The sequence below is a fragment of the Eurytemora carolleeae genome, unplaced genomic scaffold (assembly GCF_000591075.1).
Source record: "Eurytemora carolleeae unplaced genomic scaffold, Eaff_2.0 scaffold1839, whole genome shotgun sequence".
Classification (NCBI taxonomy): domain Eukaryota; kingdom Metazoa; phylum Arthropoda; class Copepoda; order Calanoida; family Temoridae; genus Eurytemora; species Eurytemora carolleeae.
The window spans coordinates 1-23,774 of NW_019397730.1; the positions used below are offsets into that span (position 1 = coordinate 1).

The following is a 23,774-nucleotide window of genomic DNA, read 5'->3' on the forward strand; positions in this document are numbered from 1 at the left end:
CTAACCAAATGTCTAGTTGCGCGCCTGATGAGTCGACCCATTCAGAATTAGAATTCTTTAACGAATTTCAGAAGATTCCCAAGATTCTCCTGATTCCCTTGGTCACACCCTCCTTTTTTCAATGCGTCTGTCCATCCCTCATCAAATGCACTTGTTATTTTTCTTAAGGCTTGAGGATAGTGAAAAATTGCATATTGATAAATATTTTATTATGTTAATATATTGTTTTAAAAAAGCAAAAACTGGGGGCGGGGGTTCCGGTTGTAAAGTTAGATTTTAAAGCTGTAAGCAAGGGAATTGAGTCTTTGCCACAAACTCAAATTTTCTAATCCCACATCTTTGTGACCTGATAGTGTAAACCATCTCAAACTTAGACTATTTGCTCTAACAGAATTTATAGTTTGAAATATCCAAGGTCTACACTATTATAGGTTGCAAAGATATAGGGATTAGAACATCTGAATTTGTGCCAAAGACTCAATTCCTTTCAATATTCATTTTTTTCAAATAACAAAAAACATTTTCTTGCAATATTTTTTTTACAAATTGTTAGTCATCATTGAAGTAGTGTGAGGAGCCCTCGTAAAGTTGAATGACAGAAGGAGGGGTAGGGAGGAGAGGTTTGGAACAGTATTGTAAATATATTTGTGTCCCATCATGTAATTACACAAACAAGTATTTAGGCTGATGATGACAAAACCAATGTTTCTTTCAACGCCATGTTTATCTTTAGCTTCAGAGATAAATATACTTTTCTTTAAATTTTATCAAAAAATCAGGAAAATTTCGAGAATTTTCTGTTTGGAGGAAATTTTTAAATGTAAAAAATGTAAAATATATTTATAATTGAAGAAGAGGCAAATGAACGAGAGATCGCAGGTGATAAGGTTATTGTTAAGAAAGGTTTTATTTATTAGAGTTGGGGCGGGGGGGCCTGGGGGATTCAAATATATGGAAAGGGGAAAATTTGCAGTTANTCAAAGTGATTAAATACTAAAGTGGACCAAACTCATTGTTGGATGACGACATTTTATGTCCCAAGTATTTAAAAATAATATATATATATTTATATAAATTGGTCTGTATGGACTGCACAGTACAACAGAAACTGGACTCCCTTTGTTTACAAACACAGATTTAGAATTTGTATTTAACTTAAGTATAGATTAACGTAATTCGTAAATTAAGATTTCAGAAGTGAATTTTAGCCATTTTACTGCACAATAAATAATTTAGACAGCACAATAATGAATGCATAATCTGTAAAACAAGGAATGCACAATTTGTGATAAAAAAATGAATATCTTCGAATTATATCTCTTGGTCTTCACTTTTGCATTTTGACAGATGTAAGAGTGGTTGAGAACTAAGACATACAGGATGTCCCACGAAACATGACATTTAATAAATTGTTATTTTTAGTCAAAAAAATATTTTGCTTCATTATCTTTTACTTTGAAATCAATTTTAATATAACATGACTCCCATATAATATTTTTTATTGGTCTTTGGTATCAAACAACTTAACAAAGACATTCTAAACGGTGTGGTAACATTTCACCCAATAACGTGACCCAAAACGTTTTACCCAATGACGTTTCACCCAATATAACGTTTCACCCAATTCACGTTTCACCCAATACTACGTTTCACCGTTTGCAGATTTCAAGTACAAAAGTTGCGGATTTACAACAATATGCATTAATATATTTGACTAAGAAGTCTTGCCCCCCCCCCCCCCCTATAGGGGGTATGGCAAGAAGTGACGAAGTCCACCCTGTTTTGCATTTTAGCGATTCATGAATCCTGACCCTGAGCAAATTTAAGAGCTCTTATCGTAAAATAAAAAAAAAGATAATTGAACGTTAGTTTATTGAGCTTAGTTGCAATCGATATAGCACTTAATGCACCACAGACCCCCTTCGTCTCCGAGTCTAACTACTGCCGTATATCATAACAAGTTGACAAGGTTCCAAGGTGCCTTAATCTTTGTTTTTTTTCAATATACTGTTTTTTCCTGGAAAGGGATAGGGGGTTTATTAAGTAATTTTTAGATATTTTCACTATCAGTTCTGCCACTTATTATGATATTGCTTTAATACTGTAGTACAACTATTAAATTAATCCTACATGTTCAACGCAAATATTGTGTGATGTGTCATATTAAAAACAAATATTTTTCATGTAAAATAATGAATTTTTAATGAAAGCCATTTCTTGTCAGTTTCTAAGTACAATGTACATATTTGATTTGGATAACTAATGAAAATTTATATATATATGTAATTTGTAAATTAATTATTTTTGTGATTTATACCAGAATAGATTTCTTTTTTATTTCATATCAGATATGTTGACTTACTGAATATCCGGTTGGTAAGGTTAGTTTTTTATTGTTTAAGTATAACACACATTTTTCTTGCCCTAAAAATGTTTATGGAGGGCCAAAAAATTTCCCCCTAGCCCCCCCCCCTAACCAAATGTCTAGTTGCGCGCCTGATGAGTCGACCCATTCAGAATTAGAATTCTTTAACGAATTTCAGAAGATTCCCAAGATTCTCCTGATTTCCCCAATCAAAATTTAAGACAAATCGGTCCATGAGTTTATGAGTTATGATCGGAGATTTGGCAATAAATTCATGTGCAATGTATGTTAGAGGAATAAAAAATTTGGCGAAACTCTGAAGTAGGTGTATTTTGGGTGAATCGTAATTTGGGTGAAACGTAGTATTGGTGAAACGTAAAATTAAATTAAACGTAAACGTAAAATTAAAGGCTAAGGCGTTAAAAATGTACAGTGATAACCAGAAAACTCTGAAATCGGAAGACGACCTTATAGCAATAATAAGTATATTTGATCTTGTTTCAAAGCAAATAGTTTCACTGACACTGATAAAATCAATTAATAAGTGAAATAGGTCTGTTTACACTTCACAGTTGCTGTGTCCCATGACGATGTCCATCTTCAAGTCATAACTTGAGTCCGTAAGTCGTCTTCCTATTTCAAAGTTTTCTGGTTATCACTGTACAACAAGAATTTTATTTTAGCTTAGATCATTTATATTGACCATTCTAGCTCTTCTAGTTGGGTTTATATTGACCATTCTAGCTCTTCTAGTTGGGTTTATATTGGCCATTCTAGCTCTTCTAGTTGGGTTTATAATTATATTGACCGTTCTAGCTCTTCTAGTTGGGTTTATATTGGCCATTCTAGTTCTTCTAGTTGGGTTTATATTCACCATCATAGCTCTTCTAGTTGGGTTTATATTGACCATTCTTGCTCTTCTAGTTGGGTTTATATTGACTTTTCTAGTTCTTCTAGTTGGGTTTATATAGACCATTCTAGCTCCTCTAGTTGGGTTTATATTGACCATTCTAGCTCTTCTAGTTGGGTTTATATTGACTTTTCTAGCTCTTCTAGTTGGGTTTATATTGACCATTCTAGCTCCTCTAGTTGGGTTTATATTGACCATTCTAGCTCTTCTAGTTGGTTTTATATTGAACATTCTAGCTCTTCCAGTTGGGTTTATATTGACCTTTCTAGCTCTTCCAGTTGGGTTTATATTGACCATTCTAGCTCTTCTAGTTGGGTTTATATTGACCATTCTAGCTTCTCTAGTTGGGTTATGTTGACCATTCTAGTTCTCCTATTTGGGTTGTCATAAAATACAATTCAAAAATTGAAATGATTTTTATTATTAGAAAAGACTGCAGCTTAGTCTTGATATGAATTGTTTAAAACGTTAAAGCAATGCAAATCATACTATCTAGCAAGGGCGTTCACAGGGGTGGGGGCAAGGGAGCAGTGACCCCCTAGAATTTAGGGCTATAACACTATTCAAATCTGAAACTGAAGAGTGAAGAGCATAAATAATAGTTTAGTTTTTTTCTGCTAGTTTTGTTTGAAGGAGACATATAGTAGTGCTTGTAAGGTAATTGGACTGTATGCATAATTTGCCCTCCCCCCCCCCCCGGCCCCCCAAGATTTATTTCTGTGTACGGCCCTTGCAGACTAGGGAAATAACTAAATAATAAATTCAATGAAGATGATGAAAACCTAAGCTGAAACTTTGGAAGACGACATTGCTAGCCGACGGATATCAGTAGAGATGGATTCTTGAGTAGTAAAAAAATAATGTTAAACTTATGGGACAGCTTAATTAATTTCTTCAGGGTTCCGTGGAGGTGAGAGCAGCTAGCTTTTGTTTTTGAGAAAACAGTCAGTAAAGCATTAACATCGGGGATTATACAAAAAAAATAACCAACAAATAAATATTTAAAGAGTTTTATGCAACAATTAAACTCTCATTCTTTGAGGGGAACACTGTAACAACAATTAACAGCTGTTTAGGGGCGGATACAAGATTTAAATGAGGGGGGGGTGCCAGCACTATTTCGGAACAAAAAGTCCAGATTTAGGAACAACAATTTTTTTTAAGATGATGTTTTTAAGTGCCATTGAGAAGCTATTCTGAAATCTCAGGGGGGGGGCTACCCCCCCTGAATCCGTCAGGGGTTGCGAAGGTCCTGCCGCCCACATCCCCTATGTATCCGCCCCTGTTAGCTGTGTAAAATCTGATGGGCATTTTCTTAAAGTAGGAAGGAAAGGGAAATCAGGAAGAGAAAGCACTATGACAGATAGATCAAAGCGCTAGAAACTAACAATCAATGATCTCCAGAACGAAAATGTGATATTGGTGAACTATCCTCTTCTATTTCTTGGATTGAATTCCGAGTGTAGCAAAAGCTCAAGTTAATCCAAATTTATTGGAATTCTTCCGACATTTAAGCCTCCAATTTTAATGCTTAAAATGAATTTCGAGATCTTCAGAATTTTGAGTTTTTCTTAATTTTGAGTTTAAAAAAATTTATCTGAAATTGTCCTTTTTTAAACTTTCATTTCTTTTTCTTAAATTGAATTTCGGGTTTATTAGTTCTAATAATTTTAACCTTAAAAAGAAACAATGGTGCAAATCTATTGGATCTACAATTACAGCTCTATCCGCAGGCGTTTTATTTTTATGGTGCAAAGCTATAACTCTATGTTGATGTTGCAGAACTGTATTTTTTCTTTCAAATGATTTTAACTCTATAAAAGAAACAATAGTGCAAAACTGCTGGTTCTCCAATAACATCTCTCTCGGCAATTGTCGCTATCCGTCTCATTTTTTTTATTTTATTAATATTTACCGATATATTTCTTGTTGTTTTCTTCTGCACATTTTATAAAATCGAATAAAAATCAAAATGTACATATCGATAATATATATAAAAAGTTTATTGTCATTTGCTCTGTACCATTTTGATCAATAAATAGATTTGAATAATAATAATTTTCTTAAAGTAAAAAAATTTATATAAATAGAGCATTTATTATCAACCGGTAGATTTATGTACAATCGTCGGCGATTAAATGAACACATTGAAGACGACTTTTTATTATGAATGCTTTTATTCCGAACAAGCATATTCAAATTATAAGTTTACAAGTAAACAAGGAATAGCTGTTTATTGACAACTTACATGTTTATGTGTCTCTGATGTTGGAAAGATTGGTAGAAAGTTCAAATAGAAAGTCGTCTTCCTTGTATTGATACATATACGAAGACGACTGTTTGATATAATATTATATAAAAATGTATTTACAAAATAGTGCATTTCCCGCGCTGCCATCTTAACTTTCTGCTAGATTTGAAATCTTTCAGAGACATTTGTGTTTGGTCGGATTCGGTTTCAACATTCTCCGTTCTACCCTGGAGAGACGGGCTGGGCGGGTTGGATGGCTCCAGGGTAGTTGGAGAAGCTGGGAGGTTAGGTTTCGACGATGAGGTAGAGGGTGGGGGAGGAGAGGATGAAAGGTTGTGACTAGAATCATCTTGAATAGACGGAACCCTGAAATATAGAATATATACAGTGAAACCCTTAATAACGAATACATCGAAAGAATTCATCAAATGTCGTATTCTTCACTTTCTGATAATGGAATGTTGCAGATATTTAGTTTTTTAATTAAATGATTATATGGAACTCTTTAAAACTGTTCCCACATATTCATGACTATTTATTTATTTTCGCAAATGCTGAAATTTACGTAATATAGTAAAAAACTCATTGAAAAATTGTCAAGACGACATTTGATAAATTCTTCCGATGTATTCGTTATTAAGGGTTTCACTGTATATATTTAAGTAACTTTTTTTAAATCTTATTTTTTTCTTTTTCAATCCATATTTGCGTTAGAGCGTTAAGCATCAGCAACTGAACTCGTTGCTAAACGCCTAAACAACAGAACGACAAAACAACTAAACAACTAAACAACTAAACAACTAAACAACTAAACAACTAAACAACTAACTATACAACTAAACACTTGAATAACTAAATGACTAAATGACTAAACGACTAAACGACAAAACAACTAAACAACTAAGCAACTAAACAACTAAACAGATAAACAACTAAACAACTAAATAACTAAACAACTAAACAACTAAACAACTAAACAGCTAAACAACTAAACAATTAAACAACTAAACAACTAAACAACTAAACACTTGAACAACTAAATGACTAAATGACTAAACGACTAAACGACAAAACAATTAAACAACTAAACAACTGAACAACTAAGCAACTAAACAACTAAACAACTAAACAACTAAACATCTAAACAACTAAACAAGTAAGAAATTAAACATTTGAAACCCTAAACAAAACTACGTTTAGTAAACGACTAAACCACTAAACAAATAAACGACTAAGCGACTAAACAACTAAACGGATAAAGACTTAAAAGCCTAAAATCGTGGAACGTCTAAAGTTAAACCGTCGAGGGAGCAATGCACCGTCATCGCGCTTAAGCCTGGGGTTTAAGATCCAAAAGTTGCGTCCTATAGTTTGTAATCGTAGAAAAGAAACTGTAATCGTAATTTCAAGTGATCCTACATTTATAGAGGGACTTCCCCTACTCTCAGTGCAGATGTATTCTTACGGCACAAGTGTTAACTCAGTTTTTGTGTCCGACAAAATTATTAATAATAGTGATAATTTTAGAATAAAGTGCTTATCTTACAGTAAAATAAGTGCAATTTCATGTGTTCTTTATTTCCTGTTTTTACACTGTTTATTTAATCTTGGAAAACTTGTCAACTAATTTGAGAAAATTTCGTTTTTCTTTTTATATTTGACACTTGAACGTCGTGTATGATTGGTCCAGTTCTCTGTTGCCACCTATTGTACTTGTTAATCTATTTACTATTACCTGATAAACCAAATTTTATCGAATTCTTGATGGTTTACTCTTCCCTGAACCTCAGCATCTAACAAATCCTGGAAGAATAAATGTTTAAAATAGAAAAAGTTGTTGATATTTTCAATGTTCAATATTTTCTTTTGACCAAGAAATATATTACCTAGCTGTTGATCAATGGAAAAGATCAAGGAATATACTACCTTGCTGTTGATCAATGGAAAGGATCAAAGAATATATTACCTTGCTGTTGATCAATGGAAAGGATCAAAGAATATATTACCTTGATGTTAATCAATGGAAAGGATCAAAGAATATATTACCTTGATGTTAATCAATGGAAAGGATAAAGGAATAAATTACCTTGCTATTGATCAACGGAAAGTATCTAGGAATATTATACCTTGCTATTGATCATTGGAACGGACCAAAGAATATATTACCTTTTATTGATCGCTGGAAAGGACAAAGGAATATATTACTTGCTATTGATCATTGGAAAGGATACCTTAACTTGCTGCTGATCAAGGACGGTCAAGGAATATATTACCTTGCTGTTGATCAATAGAAAGGATCAAGGAATATATTACCTTGATGTTAATGAATGAAAAGGATTAAGAAATATATTACCTTGCTGTTAATCAATGGAAAGGATCAAGGAATAAATTACCTTGCTGTTGATCAATGTAAAGGTTCAAGGAATATATTACCTTGATATTAATCAATGGAAAGGATCAAGAAATAAATTACCTAGCTGTTGATAGGGTTGGTAATCGTTTTTGAAAACGATCGTTTAACGATCGTTTTTTGCTTCGTTAAACAATCGTTTCGTTTTTCGATTTTCCTCGACGTTTTCTTAACGAAACGATCGTTTTTTTCAAAAATCAAAACGTTACCAACCCTAGCTGTTGATCAATGGAAAGGATCAAGGAATATATTACCTTGCTGTTGATCAATGGAAAGGATCAAGGAATAAATTACCTTGCCAAAGATTAAGGACGGATCAAGGTTTCTATCTGCTGGCGCATCTAAAACCAAATTATCGTTGGAATCACTGGATCTTTTCAGCAAGTTCTCCTCAATCTGCAACAGAAGAAAAATAGTATGATTACATCATGAAAATAAATATATTAGAATCTCACTTTTTTTAAAAAGTACTGCCTGCCGTGTAAATATATATATTTGATATCATTACATATTTAATATTTATACTACAATATGTATTAATTTTATGAAAATAAAGATATTTTTTAAGGACCGTTTCCATCTCAATTGGGGGGGGGGGGCCGTCATGTAAAATTGTCCCCAAGCTGATTTAAATGTTCGGTCCTTTTCTCAGCAAGCTTTGACTTCAGATCACAATTTGAACTTTTAAACTTAAATATTTTCGCCTGTTCTCATTTATAATTTTTTTTGTTGGCATATACTTTGTAAACAAAAAGTAACATGACATGTCCGTAGATTTTAAGATTGTTGAGTTATCGATGAAAACGCGATTCAATTAAAATAGAAGAAACCGAATGGATCTCGCCCTGGTTAGTCGGGGGGGGGGGGGAGACGTCCCCCTAAAATTATTACTAGGGAAAAGATACACAGATATTAAAAGTTTAGATACAAAAAAGAAATGTTAAAATGTCGAATTTAATTCGCATGTTAAACTTTACTTACTCTTATCTTGCAGTTCTTGCAAATAGCAAATACATTGATAAAATCAATGCAAATAATAAAGGTGTAATATTCGGTCTGTCTGTACTTAATTTGGAAATTATTAGAAAAAAGAAAAAAACGCAATGAATTTAAGCCGCGTTTAAATTCCCCCAAAACCGGTTTCAATTGAGCGCCGGCTTAAATCTTGAAAAATGTAACAATTTTAAGTGGAACCAACCATATTTGAGCCGCGGCTTAAATTTAAGCCGTGGCTCAATATATAGTTAAACATCGTCTTTTTACCTTTTTTATTTTAGTTGATGGAAGTCGTCTTCCTCCAGGGCCCCGGCTTCTCTTTTTGGCAAGACATTGCAGGGTGTCCTAAATCATTTATCAAAAATGGAAATAATCAATTGTATTTGGTCCATTGAAACAATGTCTACTTTTTCGATGGCTTAAGCTCTAAAAGAATTGAGTCTTTGTCCCAACCTCAAATTTTCTAATCCCCATATATTTGGATCTTGATGGTGTAAACCTTTGATATGTAAAACTTAGATTATTTGATATAATAGAAATTATAGAATTCAAAGCATAAAATATCTAAGATTATAAAATCAGAGTTTCTGGCAGAGACTTAATTCCTTTGTATTTTGATATTATTCAAATTTTCAAATTATTCAAAAAGGTTTTCTAGTGTTACACTAAACTACAAATTTAGTAGACTATCAAAACAATATTCTTTCCATTCAGAATTAAAAGTTTAAATTATTTTGCTTAGTTATACATATATCTAAGATAAAAAGAAAAGATTTTTTGCGATGGAAAGAAATATTAAGAATATAGTTGCTGTTATATATGGCCTTCACACTAAATCCAATAAATATTTTACGTGATGATCAATAAATAGTTCTTTTTATTCTATCCCCTACGCTGGGCTGGATTACATTATTCTATCTTGAGAAACGATATTGATTTCCATCCAAACCTATCTTGCATCTTGCAATCAAAATATAAACAAAAAGTCTAAACTCTAGACGAAACAATCTACGGAGTAATGGACTACAGTTCTCTTAGTACACTGTGAACTAAACAGAGGGAGTAGGTCAAAATGCGACATTACTGATACGACTTTGTGACCTGATAGCTCCTCTAGTTTTGATTTTATGCACAAGCATGAAAGAATCAAATTTAGCAAGGGAAGATGCTACACCATAGTTTCAGTAGAAGTAAATATTTCCATTTACTGATAGCGCCGATTCAAGGATTTATAACTCTAATTGGATACTGAGATAGATAGAAAGATAGATGTTACCGCCATGCTATTTCTATTAGTTCAGAAGAGACACCAAACACATGACTGAACCCTGATTGGATCAGACGCTCAATGGACTCGGCATACAGGAGTGGCTAATCAAATCAGGAGAAATTCAAAACATTTCTATTCTTGCCCACAGCTTTTTAATTAGAGGAGTTTATAGTTTTGCGCTAAGACATTTAATTGCTTTATTTTCGTATGCTCGATGGCCATTTTCTCTGGAACTATTTGCTCTATCCCGTCATTTGCTTTAAATGCCATCTGCTCTTTAATATGTCATTTGCTCTATGACTAAACACGTCGTTTGCTCTATAACCGAATAAGACACTATGAAAAAAACTATATAGGAATTCTTGCACTGTATTTCCGCTGTCCAAAACCAGACTTCTTCGTTAGTATTTTTTATTTAGGCTAAAATTTTTATATAAGAAAAGAAATGTTCAGTTTAAAGGCACTATAGGGTCGTTCGACTTTGTAAAAATCACAGAATAGACTTTTTAGGAATTCCTGAGCAAACTTGACTTAGTAAAAATCAAAAAAAAAATAATAAGAGGGATAAGACCTCAGGATAAGACAAATCTGATATATGGTGAAAAAACTATTTTAAGAAACATTGAATTTAGAAGATATAGTAATATAATTGTGATATACTTAGGAATAGCAATACATTAAGATAGTTGTATATTGCATGTTTATAGAGCAAATGACGTGTTTACTCATAGAGCAAATAGACCAAGACATTCCACGTGGATTTAACGGTTCTGTCAATATTCCAGAAAGCTGTGACTTTCGATCACAATTTAACCCATTAAAAATAATTTGTTAGCCTTTTTTCTTAAATACTTTTTTGTTGGCATATGCATTTTGAATAAAAATGTATAAAATAAACAAATCCGTAAAATAAATAATTATTGAATTAAAGACCAAAATACGTTTGATTTCAAATAGAAGAAACCGAATGCTGCTCACTCTGGTTAGTCCGGTGTGATTCATAAAATATGTTTATAGAGCAAATGACATGTTTAGTCTAGAGCATATGTTTAATAGAGAAAACAGACCAAGACAGTCATAAAAATATGTATAGAGCAAATGACGTATAGAGCAGATGGCATAAAGAACAAACGTTGTGGTGTATGAGCTATAGAACAAATGGCTAATAGAGCAAATGGAACTAAAGCAAAGGGAACAAGAGAAAATGGTCATAGAGCTAATGGAAATAGAGCAAATGGCGTAGCGCCATTAAAACCCTATAAGATTTTAATCTTTTGTGCAATTTACTTTATTTTGATGTAAGAAGTAGTAATATCCATACCATAAAAACGATCTCGGAATCGACACTCACTTCTCACGTTTATTGGGACACCCTGTAAGAAGAACAACTGATAGGGGCCGGGGTCGATATCGATTTCAATTCTATTTCAACCTATGCCAGCATACCATCTTTTAATTTACATAGACAGGAATAAAAAATAAACTTATATTTATACTTTTAGGGCGCTTTGCACCAATCTTCTATTTCAACTTTTAGTTGTGGCTTTTTCTGTGAGCATCTTCTCTTTGTTCAGTATAAAACAAAAACAAAAAAAGTTTGCGGATTTAATAATATTTTTTCGCGCATTTTCAAAATTTTACAAAAATAAAAAACTTTTAAACACAAATTTTTAAAATTTTGAGCATTCATAAATCTCCCCTTGGGTCACGTGAGGTCCCACACAAAATTTGGGCTCGATCGGTTTAGCAATTTTGACGTTTACTGGATACAAACAAACAAACAGACAGACAGATAAGCTAAATTTATATGTAGATTATTCATTCCATATTTGCCTAGTTACTGGTAAAATCTAAATATAAAAAAATGAGGGAGTTGACTTAATTATTCGAGGGGAGTTTTCTTTTATACTTTCAAAAATCAAGCATTTAAAAACGTAACGTCATGGCCAATAAACATAATTTGTTTTTAGATGACATTTTTGAAATAAAGAAGAAATTCTACCAAATAAATTCAGATAACAGTTTGGATTTTGACTTTGGTTTTAATTTTTGTTCATTTTTGACACGGTCAAATTGCGGAGGGAACATTTTTAATATTTTTCTTATTTTTGTTCAAAGAGATTTTGGTTTTGGTTTTCTCATGCAACATTTTTTGTTTATATTTGACAAACATGTGACCTGTGTTTTTGATGCGTATTCAAGCCAAAAATATGTTTATCAAAGTCTAACTCATAAATTATACAATTAAGTTATTTGGCAGTAAAAATTGCAAACATCTGGGATTTTCGCAATCCAGAGTTGCAGATCTTAAAGATTTGAAAAATGCAAGCGGGAGTTTAAAACACAGATTACCCAAATACAGAGTGTCCCAATCAACGGGGAAATTAAATGACGACATTTAATCAACGCAGAATTTATTCGGAAACCTAATAAAATACTGTGTACTGTCTCGTTTTGCTTTGAATATGCTGTATTTTCACTGTACAGGTTAATCTAGCTCCTTAAGACCTGACAAATGGCAAATTTTAACGTTGAGGGTTCGTATTTGTTATCCATGTTCAACCCTTAAAAATTTATTATTTTCAATTGTGATTTCTCCACAAAAGTCACTTGTCCATTTTTTGAAGAAGAGGAATTTATCGGTATTAAACACTTTTGAACCTATAAAAACGACATCATCCTCCACATTACTTATCAGATGAAGGTTTAACGGTTACCGTTGTAAATCGGACATGCCCATCAGGCGCGTACACAGGATTTCAGCCAGGGGGGGGGGGCAAGATTTCGCTCGAAGCGCAAAAACAAAATTTTGCCCCCCAGGGCCTTAATAATGCTGTTATTCAAAAGATTTTGCTAATTAGCAAAGTCTTTGTGTATTACTCTATGAAGTCCTGAGTAGTCTCCTGAGACTACTCCCCTTTGTAGTTTACTGTAGTCCCGATTCAAGGACTACATATTATGATGAATCCCTCTGTATAGTTCTGTATTACTCTCTGAAGTTGAGAAAATTTTCAACTATTTTTTAAATTGAAGATGAAGGCCAGCTCATGTTTTACCAACCACACCTGATTTTAACCTTTGCCCATAAACCCCAGGGGGGACAAGAGGACTACCGCCCCCCCCCTGTGTACGCGCCTGATGCCCATCCAGCTTTAAATGGAAGATTACTTGAAATTAACAAATTAACAAATTCAAAACATGCTAATATTTGCATGTTTGGGGAGGGGGGAGGGGGAAGTGTTACTTGAAATTAAAACCTCTTACTGTAGATGAATTCCTACGAATTTTGAATAAACTATCATTATTCAAAACAAACAAAGAATCCTTAATTAGGACATTTCAGTTAGTTTTACGGAATGAATCATTTTGATAAAAGGTTGCCCCCCCCCCTGCTGTGCTGGGGGCAGGGAGGGGGGCTGTGCGTGATGCCTGAAGCGTGAAGAATAAATTTTAATCACGATTTGAAATTTGAAATATAAACAGTGATGAGTTAAACATAAATAATGTTCAAGTTTATCTTAGGTTTCATAACATCACAAGCTAGGGTTTCCACCGAACGAAAGTTTCGCGAAAAAATGCGAAAATTTTCGGTCGCATTTCGCAAACTTTTTCGTGAAATTTCGCATTTTTTCGCGTTTAGAAATAAAGCGAAATTTTCGGGTTTTTTTTTTCAAAATTCCCATTTTTTTCGCGAAATTTTCGCATTTTCTATTTCGCAAAATCTCGCATTTTTTCGCAAAACAGATTGAAGCGAAATTTCGCGAACAAAAGCGAAAATCTTTGCATTTTTCGCGAGTAAACGAAATGCGAAAATGAAGCAAAATGGTCGCCAAAAATTTTTTATATAACCTATTGAGCTCTGTAACATCATTTTATAGAAAATCTAAAATTAATATTAAACGAAAACCAAATTATGAAATAGGCTGGTTTCATAATTAACCAATGATCATTTCACATAGGCTCTATGCCTTTCACTTTACAAACGATGATTTTCCGTTATAATCAAATGATGTTTTTTATTCACCTAATTTATTTTATAAAGTTTATTTAACAGCTTTGAAAAATTCGAAACTGAAATGGATAATCTAAGGAACATACTGTATTAATGTACTCTACTGCATATAATTTGTGAACATTTACATGAGTTGTACACTTTGAACTCCCTTTCAGGCCGAAGGATTGTCTAAATTCCACTCTAATATATATTCTATTTTCTTTGACAAAAATTCATATAACAAAAAAAAATAAGAAAACATATCAGATCCAGGGGATGGGGGGGGGGGTGAATGGTTTAAAAGGTTGGTTATTCAAACCTTTAATGTTTTCCGAAATATATCATTAAGCACAAAAGTCCCATTTGAAAAAAAAATCATATTCAGATGAATTAAATAATTTGCAAAAAAAATAAAGTAGGAAAACTGACAACTTTTTCCTTTTATTCGTTAAGTTTTTAAAGTGCTACTTCTTCACAACATTTTGCGGTTTTTGAGAATATTTAATTTTGTTCCCAAGGCCTCTGTGAATTGATTATATGAAAGATTGCTTGTTTGCATGTTTTTAACTTAAATGAATAAAATTTGTTCATTGTAAATCAGATAACGTCAATGCGTTTGATAAAATGCTAAACATTGATAATTTTTCTCATGGACGAGGTGGGGGGTGATTGTTTAATGTTAATGTAGACTTTAAATTTTATCCTGGGGAGTGGGGAGGGGGTCGTAGAATATGAAGACGACATTCAAGAAATCTTTTGTGTAGTAATAAAGCAAAAATGTAAATAGTAGTTTAAGCGAAATGGAGATGTGTACATCTGCACAATTGTTCATTGAATTATTCAAAATCGTAACTGAAAAATATTTATAATTATCACATGATAACACAAATACTTCTAAACTGAAAAAAGTAGACAAATTTTTATACAATTGATGTCAAAATATTTTAACATTCATAATGTCATCAGGTTTATTGAAGAAATAAGATTCAAGAAACTTTGCAACCCGATGTCGTAGAATCCTGTTTGAGCAAGTAGTCTAAGTTTGAAATATCAAAGGTTTACACCAACAGGTTACAATGATATAGGGATTATAAAATTTGAGTTTGTGGCAAGAACTATATTCTATCTAAAGACAAAACTTTTATTAAGAATTTAAGGTTGCAGACCACATTTTTGAAACCCAAGGACTTATCACTGTTTCAATAATTATACTTGTTAAAAGAACATGAACATGATTTATAATTATTTACATATCAAGAAATTATCATGTTTAATAGAACATATTAAAAAGTTCAATAAACTACTCAATCCTTTTCCAGTCACTCAATACTCTTCAAAAGAGTAAGGTACAGGTAATTTTTCTTTTAAGTTTTATGTGTTTTGACAATATTCATTTTGAAAAATTCCTTATTGTAAAGGTTACATAAGATTTTTTATTTTTGTTCTCTTCTTTGTTTATTCGAGTTGCTTTGTTTGTATTATTTATTTTGTATATTCACTGTCTTAAAAAAGAATTTTTTTTGTAAAAAAATTTTTTATTTTTTATTTTTTTGATTATATCTGTTATATTATAGGACGAACTCCTGATGATGCCAACGTTTTTGGCGAAAAATATTGAGAAGAAAATGATATAATTCTAGTGCTAGAGAGTAGGGTTGGGATTTGTTTAAAAACGATCTAAAGTTCAATAAACAATCATATTAAAATTATAAAATTTAAAAAAAAAACTATGATTACCAAAAATATTCCGATGAACAGTTCAGAAATATTTTAGTATTCCCCTTGTTGATATAACCTGGCAGTAAGAGTTTTAAATTTAAATGTTTACGTAAAATCCTATAAACTATATTTTTATCTTTTTACCCTTGTTCTTCTTCATTTATAATGCAATGCAAAAATAATTATATTCATTATTACAGAAAATAAGATAAATATATAAAATAATTTAAAATGTGAGTTTTTCGAATTGTTTAAATTTTTTTTTCATTTTCATATTTCATGATTTTTGAAAATTATAAAAATCCCTTAATAAAACTTAATGAAACATAATTTTTTATTCAGCTTTTACCCCTAGAACTATAAAAAGTCGCTTATTTTAGCGTTTTAAAGATGTTAACCGTTTTTTCTAATCATGCTTCATAAAACGAACATGATGTATATTTTCCAAACTATTTGATATATAATATATATTCCGAAATATTCGTCTCTTTGTTATCTATAAATTTTAAAAGTTTCCATTTTAACAAGAATATTGTTAAATTGAAATATACTGAAGATCATTTTTTGAAAACAAAGACTTCATTCTTCTAGCAAACAAATAAACATTTCCGGATACAAACACACATGTAGCTTTATTTCTAGGCGCAACTATTCTTTTGTCAAGAAGGGGTGGATTTGGGTTTGTATGTCTCAAGGGATTGAAAACGAAATTTTTAGTAACCCTTCATTTACAGAGTCGTATGTTCAATTCACACCGATACCCTTTAAACCTTTGTCTGATCATTGTTGACAAAAATCTCTTTTAATTTTCAGCTAAAAAAATAACACGCAAATCTGCCCCTTTAGTAAAAGTAAATTCAGCCTATATGAAGGATAAAGTCTGACCGCGTTAACCTTGTTGCACCGGCTTGTCCTGCCCATAGAGCTAGGTACAGTACAAACTGGGACAGAAAACGGGAAAGGTTGACCCGGCTCGTAAATTCAAAGGTTGACTACGGCTGCCCGTGTTAAGATTATCTCAGTGCATGGGTACTGGAATAGGGTATCGCTACGAGGCTCGCGCACGAATGAAAGGTCGATACGGTACGGGGGGAAGATCTGTACCCTCTGACGTCACTGATTAAAACTATTGGTGGAGAATTCCCAGTCCGCCAAAGAAATGCCAATCACAATTATGCGTATACTCGCCTACAACAGATCTTATCCCAAGACAGTTCTAGGACCAGCTTGTCCACTTTGTGCCCTGTACCGGGTTATGACGTAGGTAAGGTACAGAAGCTAGAAACTTCAAAAAAAAATACATTCCCTATTGATTTGTCTGCACTTGTGTAAAGACGACTATTTTCATGGATATAATCATATAATTGACCATGTTGAAGGAGCGCCCGGCCCCCTGGTCCTAGCCTTGCCTTGCCGCGGCGCTCGGCCCCCTAGCCAGTCCTAGCAACAGCGCGTTTTGATTTTGATTTGATAAGCTTTGAAAACTGTTTAAAATTTAAACAAAAAATAGAAACGGAACTTATGTATATTGATAGTTAGGTTGCTAACATGGCTGCGGAACACCATGAAAACAGAAAGACTATCTAGCCTTGCAATCATGCACTCCCATCCTAGTAGATTAAAATCAATCAATAATAAAGAAATTCTGAACAAGTTTTTTAAGCGCCAAGCCGCGCCGACTTTTTAATGGAGGAAAGAGTTGTTACTTTGTTTTTGTTTTTAAAAAAGGTTGAATTTAAATTTGAATATCTTTTAAAGGAATTGAGTTTTTGCCACAAACTCAAATCTTCTGATCCCAATATCTTTGGAACCTGATTGTGCAAACCTTTGATATTTCAAACTTGGATTATTTTATCTATAAGTATTAATAGTTTGAAATATCTAAGCTCTACGACATTGGGTTACAAAGATAAAGAGATTAGAAAATCAGAGTTTGTGGCAGAAACTCAACTCCTTTGCACGAAAACAATTAAAATGTGCACTGTGCAGATACGTCGGAATCAGATATTTCAAATTTTAAGTCAACATATTCTAAATGATTCTAAATTCTAAAGTAATAGTCAATGCCATTAAAATTAGATGTTTTTTTTTAATAGAAAAAAATGGTATGGACAATAAAAAACATTTTTACTTCTAAATAATGTCATTTCCATATTAGATTTCGTTAAGATCTTAACATACTACATTGACGACAAGAAAATTTAACGATGAGTAATGACCATATTTTTTCAAAGTTTTGCAGAGTAGCTTTTCTAAAGATTTAAAAAAGTTACATCTTTTTCATCGTAGTAAAACTATTATTTTTTATATTACTGCCTTTTTTGTCAATGTTTGCTAGCAAACTTAAAATAAAAAATTTTAGTTAAAATAAAATAAATTCAGTTTTTTTACAGATCTTTGTAGTTAATGTAAAATGAATGACTATAATGAAGGGTATAAAACAAGGTGAAAGCTGAAAGGTATATAACGAAACCTTTATTAGATTGAGTTTGTAAATCCCAGAAATGAGTGGAAAATGCAAATCAAACCCAATTTAAACCAATAATTTGATATACATCATGATATTTTTCTAGGGGGGGGGAAACACATTTCTAGGCGGGGTAAAAAAATTTCGGCGCGCATCGCGCACCAACTTAAACTTTTGTACCCCCCCCCCTACAGAATCCTTATCTCCGCCCCTGCGTAGACCTTAGATATTTCAAACTATAAACTCTGTTAGATTAAGTAATCTAAGTTTGAAATATTAAAGGTTTACATCGCCAGGTTGCAAAGATAAAGGTACTGGAATATTCAAGTTTGTGGAAAAGAATCAACTTTTGTAAAAACACAAGAACAAAAAATCGATTTGAATTGAACACAGCCAAATCTGCATGCAACACATTACAAAATAATATGTTGCCCCCCCTAGCAAAAGTTCTAGTTGCGCCTCTGGTATGACTACCTTACCCTATTCCAGTACCCATGTCTCAGTGCCATTTTGATTGCATAGACACAGAGTATTCTTGTGAATCGGAATTGCCACTCAAGAAATGGTGGTTTACAGACATGAAATGACATGAAATGATGAAAATGGTGGGGGGGGTCTTTCAGGGGGCCGCCTCCCCCTTCCTCCTTGTAACTCCAAAGTTTGATCTATATATCCCTACAATTTTATATATGCAGTGCATTCAGAATATAGAACTGAGAAAGCAACTTTCAACGCTTGACTGAGAACTAAGAAAATGAAAACTATTGAGCTTCAAGTTCAAATATTTAGAGCTTTCCCAGGGTGTCATCGGAAACATTTCATTGTCAAAGGAATTGAGTTTTTGCCACAAGCTCAAATTTTCTAATCTCTATATATTTTCAACCTAAAGATATATAAACCTTTGATATTTTAAACTTAGATTATTTGGTCTTACATGATTCATAATTTGAAATATCATGGGTCTACGACATTGGGTTGCAAAGATAATGGGATCCAAAAATCAAAGTTTGTGGCAAAGACTCAATGCCTTTACATAACTTAAGGATCTTTAGACTTCTAATTGCACTTAAAAATTATTTAAAATAATGATTTTTTTGGGACTGATTCTAAATTATAGTTTTGGTACAAACCTTTTCAATCTCTGACATGGTATCACAGAAAAATTTCACAGAAACAAAATGTTTATTGAATATATTCTTGTTTAATGTTCACACGCTGAGCTGGGACGGATAAGAAAAAACTGTTTATCTCTCATCTCTTTCTCGTCCTTGTCACAATAGTTAATAAAATCTTTTCAGGTTCAGGATGAGAGAACTAGCTCCGGGGGGTGGATAGAACAGTGAGAGGGACGGGTTTAGTGTTTATCTTCGCTCCTGGTACTACACTATAATGTAGTGACGGATTCACATATGTTGCTCATGAGTTATCTTTAAACTGACTCTCTTCTCCTAGTCTCTTATACACTCTATCTTTCCCCAACAGGCTTCATGGGTCCGGGTACATTTTATTAGGAGTTATGGGTAGAAGTACACTGAAAAAGAACTAGAAGTAGAAGTTACCTCTTTAGACTAAAAAAATATAAAATTTTGATCATTAAATGCCAAACAAATTAATTGCTTATTAATTTAACTTTTTCAAAGAGTTTTTTTTCAAATATAATCTACGCACAGTGAGACTAATTAGACTGTAGAAAAGGGAAGACGACTGATGGACTCAAATTATGAGTTTAAATAGTCTCAAACGAACAACAAAGATTTTGCAGTTGACACAGATCCGTTAAATTAAACAAGATTGTTTTTAAGCAACTTGTAAAACTATTTGCTATATGCCCAGCATAAAAAACTCACAAGAATACTTAAACATCGACTTCCTATTCCACAGTTTTATGGGTCTCCCTGTATAATGTTCGGACTGCGTGAAAAGTATCAGTTTCCTAACTCAAGGTGCTAGAGTAGCGTTCACTGTGCACTGTTTGGAAATTTTTATATTACTGGAGATATAATTCTATCATGTTATCAGTAACCCTGCAGTAATCACAGTTTACTGGACATTAGTAAACCTACAGTAATCACAGTTTACTGGACATTAGTAAACCTACAGTAATCACATTAGTAAACCTGCAGTAATCACATTTTACTGGACATTAGTAAACCTACAGTAATCACAGCTTACTGGACATTAGTAAACCTACAGTAATCATAGTTTACTGGACATTAGTAAGCCTAGAGTAATAAAAGTTTACTGGACATTAGTAAACCTACAGTAATCACAGTTTACTGGACATTAGTAAACCTACAGTAATCACAGTTAACATGACATTAGTAAACATACAGTATTCACAGTTTACTGGGCATTAGTAAACCTAGAGAAATAACAGTTTACTGGACATTAGTAAACCTACAGTAATCACAGTTTACTGTACATTAGTAAACCTACAGTTATAACAGTTTACTGTACATTAGTAAACCTACAGTAATCATAGTTTACTGTACATTAGTAAACCTACAGTTTACTGTACATTAGTAACTGCTATGGAAACATATCAATTTTCATCTCGAAAAAAACTAGAAAATCTCATTCATCAATGATCAGACAAAGGTTTATATGGAACCTTTATGAATCTTTTTGAAAAAAAATCCCTAGAAAGTGTTCATCAACCTACAATGCTTGCTTTGGTTACTGGACCATGAGCGAGCTATGAAACTTAAATTATGTTATTAAAAACAAAACTATCAGAAATCATCACAAAATGATAAAAAATGCTTAAGGGGCAATCCAACAGGAATATTTTTTTAATCTTTCTTATCTCTATAGTTTGTTTAGAGCTGACTTATAAAGTAAGTACTTAAAAAATAATTTTTCAAATTTATAACTTTTTTATTTAAAATTAAATTTTCCGGGTAAATGGTTTAGAATTCTACTTCCGCTGCAGTTTTATGGTTAACAAATATACTACAAAACAGTTCACCGTGAAATAAAATTTTCAATTCGAAAAAAAATTTAGAAAATTGCTTAACGTCAATGTTTATTTGTTTTGGCAACTGTAAAAACGATATCAAGCTAAAGGGACTGTACATGGTCGATATTAAGCTAAAGGGACTGTACATGGTCGATATTAAGCTAAAAGGACTGTACATGGTCGATATTAAGCTAAAGGGACTGTACATGCTCGATAATAAGCTAAAGGAACTGTACATGGTCGATATTAAACCAAAGGAACTGTACATGGTCGATATTAAACTAAAGGGACTGCACATGGTCGATATTAAGCTAAAGGGACTGTACATGGTCGATATTAAGCTAAAGGGACTGTACATGGTCGATATTAAGCTAAAGGGACTGTACATGGTCGATATTAAGCTAAAGGGACTGTACATGGTCGATATTAAGCTAAAGGGACTGTACATGGTCGATATTAAGCTAAAGGGACTGTACATGGTCGATATTAAGCTAAAGGGACTGTACATGGTCGATATTAAGCTAAAGGGACTGTACATGGTCGATATTAAGCTAAAGGGACTGTACATGGTCGATATTAAGCTAAAGGGACTGTACATGGTCGATATTAAGCTAAAGGGACTGTACATGGTCGATATTAAGCTAAAGGGACTGTACATGGTCGATATTAAGCTAAAGGGACTACACATGGTCGATATTAAACTAAAGGAACTACACAGGGTTGATATTGAGCTAAAGGAACTGCACATGGTTGATATTAAACTAAAGGGACTGCACATGGTCGATATTAAACTAAAGGGACTGCACATGGTCGATATTAAACTAAAGGGACTGCACATGGTCGATATTAAACTAAGGGACTGCACATGGTCGATATTAAACTAAAGGGACTGCACATGGTCGATATTAAACTAAATTGACTTTACATGATTGGGTATTGAGATTAAGGTTACAAGATTAACAATTTTCCACGTAAAAGTTTCAACCTCTGAACTGAATTTATGTTTTGCAGGAAAAATATTGCATTATAAAGCAAAGCTCATGCTTCTAAAGCTCGCAATGAGCCAAAATGAAAATTATAAATACATTTTTTAAATGTAAATCAGAGAAAAATTTTGATAGCAGAGTTTAGAATGGAATGCAATATGGAGTAGAATAGGTTGGAGTAGAGAGTAGAATAGGTTGGAGTAGAGAGTAGAATGGGTTGGAGTAGAAAGAAGAATAGGTTGGAGTAGAGAATAGAATAGGTTGGAGTATAGAGTAGATAGGTTGGAGTTTTGAGAGTCGAATAGGTTGGAGTAGAGAGTAGAATAGGTTGGAGTAGAGTAGAGAATAGAATTGGTTGGAGTAGAGAATAGAATCAATAGAATAGGTTGGATTAAAGATTAGAATAGGTTGAAGTAGAGAGTAGAATAGGATGAAGAAGAGAGTAGAATAGGTTGGAGTAGAAAGTAGAATAGGTTGGAGTAGAGAGTAGAATAGGTTGGAGTAGAGAGTAGAATAGGTTGGAGTAGAGAGTAGAATAGGTTGGTGTAGAGAGTAGAATAGGTTGGTGTAGAGAGTAGAATAGGTTGGTGTAGAGAGTAGAATAGGTTGGTGTAGAGAGTAGAATAGTTTGAGTAGAGAGTAGAATAGGTTGGTGTAGAGAGAACTAGAACATGTTGGAGTAGAGAGTAGAATAGAAGCGGGAGTAAGAAATAAGAATGACAATGAAAGAATATCTGAGTTATATCTTTAAAGTTCTGGATAAAAAACATGAAACTAGTTGCAGGGTTTCATTTCTTCAGCATGTTTAATCTTTATGAAGAATTTATGAAGAATTTTAATTGAACTTAAATGTATAACCAAAGCATGATTTACTTATCATGCTAAAAAACAAGCCCCCTTTTTTCCTCGCCCCCCCCCCTCCCCCTCTAAATAGGTGAGTTTCAAGACCCTGCCTATAGAGAGCGTAAATCAGCTGAGTTTTGTGTTGATTGTTGCTAGTTGAGCAGAATTTTCTCCGTGTATGCAGTAGATACAGTACAGAGGAAAGTTCCTTGTTTAGTTTAAGTATTATTATAGTTTTCAAGTGAAGCGTAAGTAGATTCATGGAAATTTTCTATGAATCCTTAAAGGATTTACAGGGTGGGCCTTTTTTAACGGGTTTTAAATAAGTTTTAACAAGAAAATGAGTAATGTATTAAAAAATAAAAAAATTTAATATTTAAAGAGTAAAACTTGGACAATTCAGCAATTTACGTTATGTTAAGATTTGAGTGATTTATCTTCTGGTTTATGAGATTTCCCAAATCCGCAATAGTTTTCACATAAATCCGCCGGAAGCTGTTCATTAGCTCATTTCATTGTTTTACAAGTATTCTATCATATTGTATTTGGTAATTTCCTAGTATTCGATTTTTGGACCCAAAACAAAACTATCAGAAATCATCAC

At 32.8% G+C, this 23,774-nt stretch overlaps 1 protein-coding gene across 3 annotated transcripts; it reads right to left on the reverse strand.

Moving 5' to 3' along the window:
- Positions 1-5,606: 5,606 nt before the first annotated feature.
- Positions 5,607-19,936, reverse strand: LOC111715670 (uncharacterized). Of its 3 annotated transcripts, none has more exons than XM_023491027.1 (5): positions 19,513-19,936; positions 9,200-9,277; positions 8,231-8,332; positions 7,262-7,329; positions 5,607-5,892 (listed from the first exon to the last, which is right to left on the reverse strand). In XM_023491027.1, exons 1-5 carry the CDS (start codon positions 19,528-19,530, stop codon positions 5,643-5,645), a joined length of 516 nt encoding a protein of 171 aa, XP_023346795.1. In that variant the 5' UTR covers positions 19,531-19,936; the 3' UTR covers positions 5,607-5,642. The 3 variants fall into 3 exon arrangements, with proteins under 3 accessions (XP_023346795.1, XP_023346794.1, XP_023346793.1); XM_023491026.1 differs by lacking the exon at positions 19,513-19,936 and adding an exon at positions 19,062-19,115; XM_023491025.1 differs by lacking the exon at positions 19,513-19,936 and adding an exon at positions 18,862-19,001.
- Positions 19,937-23,774: the final 3,838 nt, after the last annotated feature.

What these genes read in the sequence shown, in the direction of transcription:
- LOC111715670 (XM_023491025.1), bottom strand. Translation starts at nt 18,972, where the DNA reads ATGTCATTTCATGTCTGTAAACCACCATTTCTTGAGTGGCAATTCCGA. An exon ending in GACATGGGTACTGGAATAGG is followed by an intron (nt 9,278 to 18,861) that starts GTAAGGTAGTCA and finishes TAAATGATTTAG; the next exon opens with GACACCCTGCAATGTCTTGC. An exon ending in CGTCCTTAATCTTTGGCAAG is followed by an intron (nt 7,330 to 8,230) that starts GTAATTTATTCC and finishes TTATTCTTCCAG; the next exon opens with GATTTGTTAGATGCTGAGGT.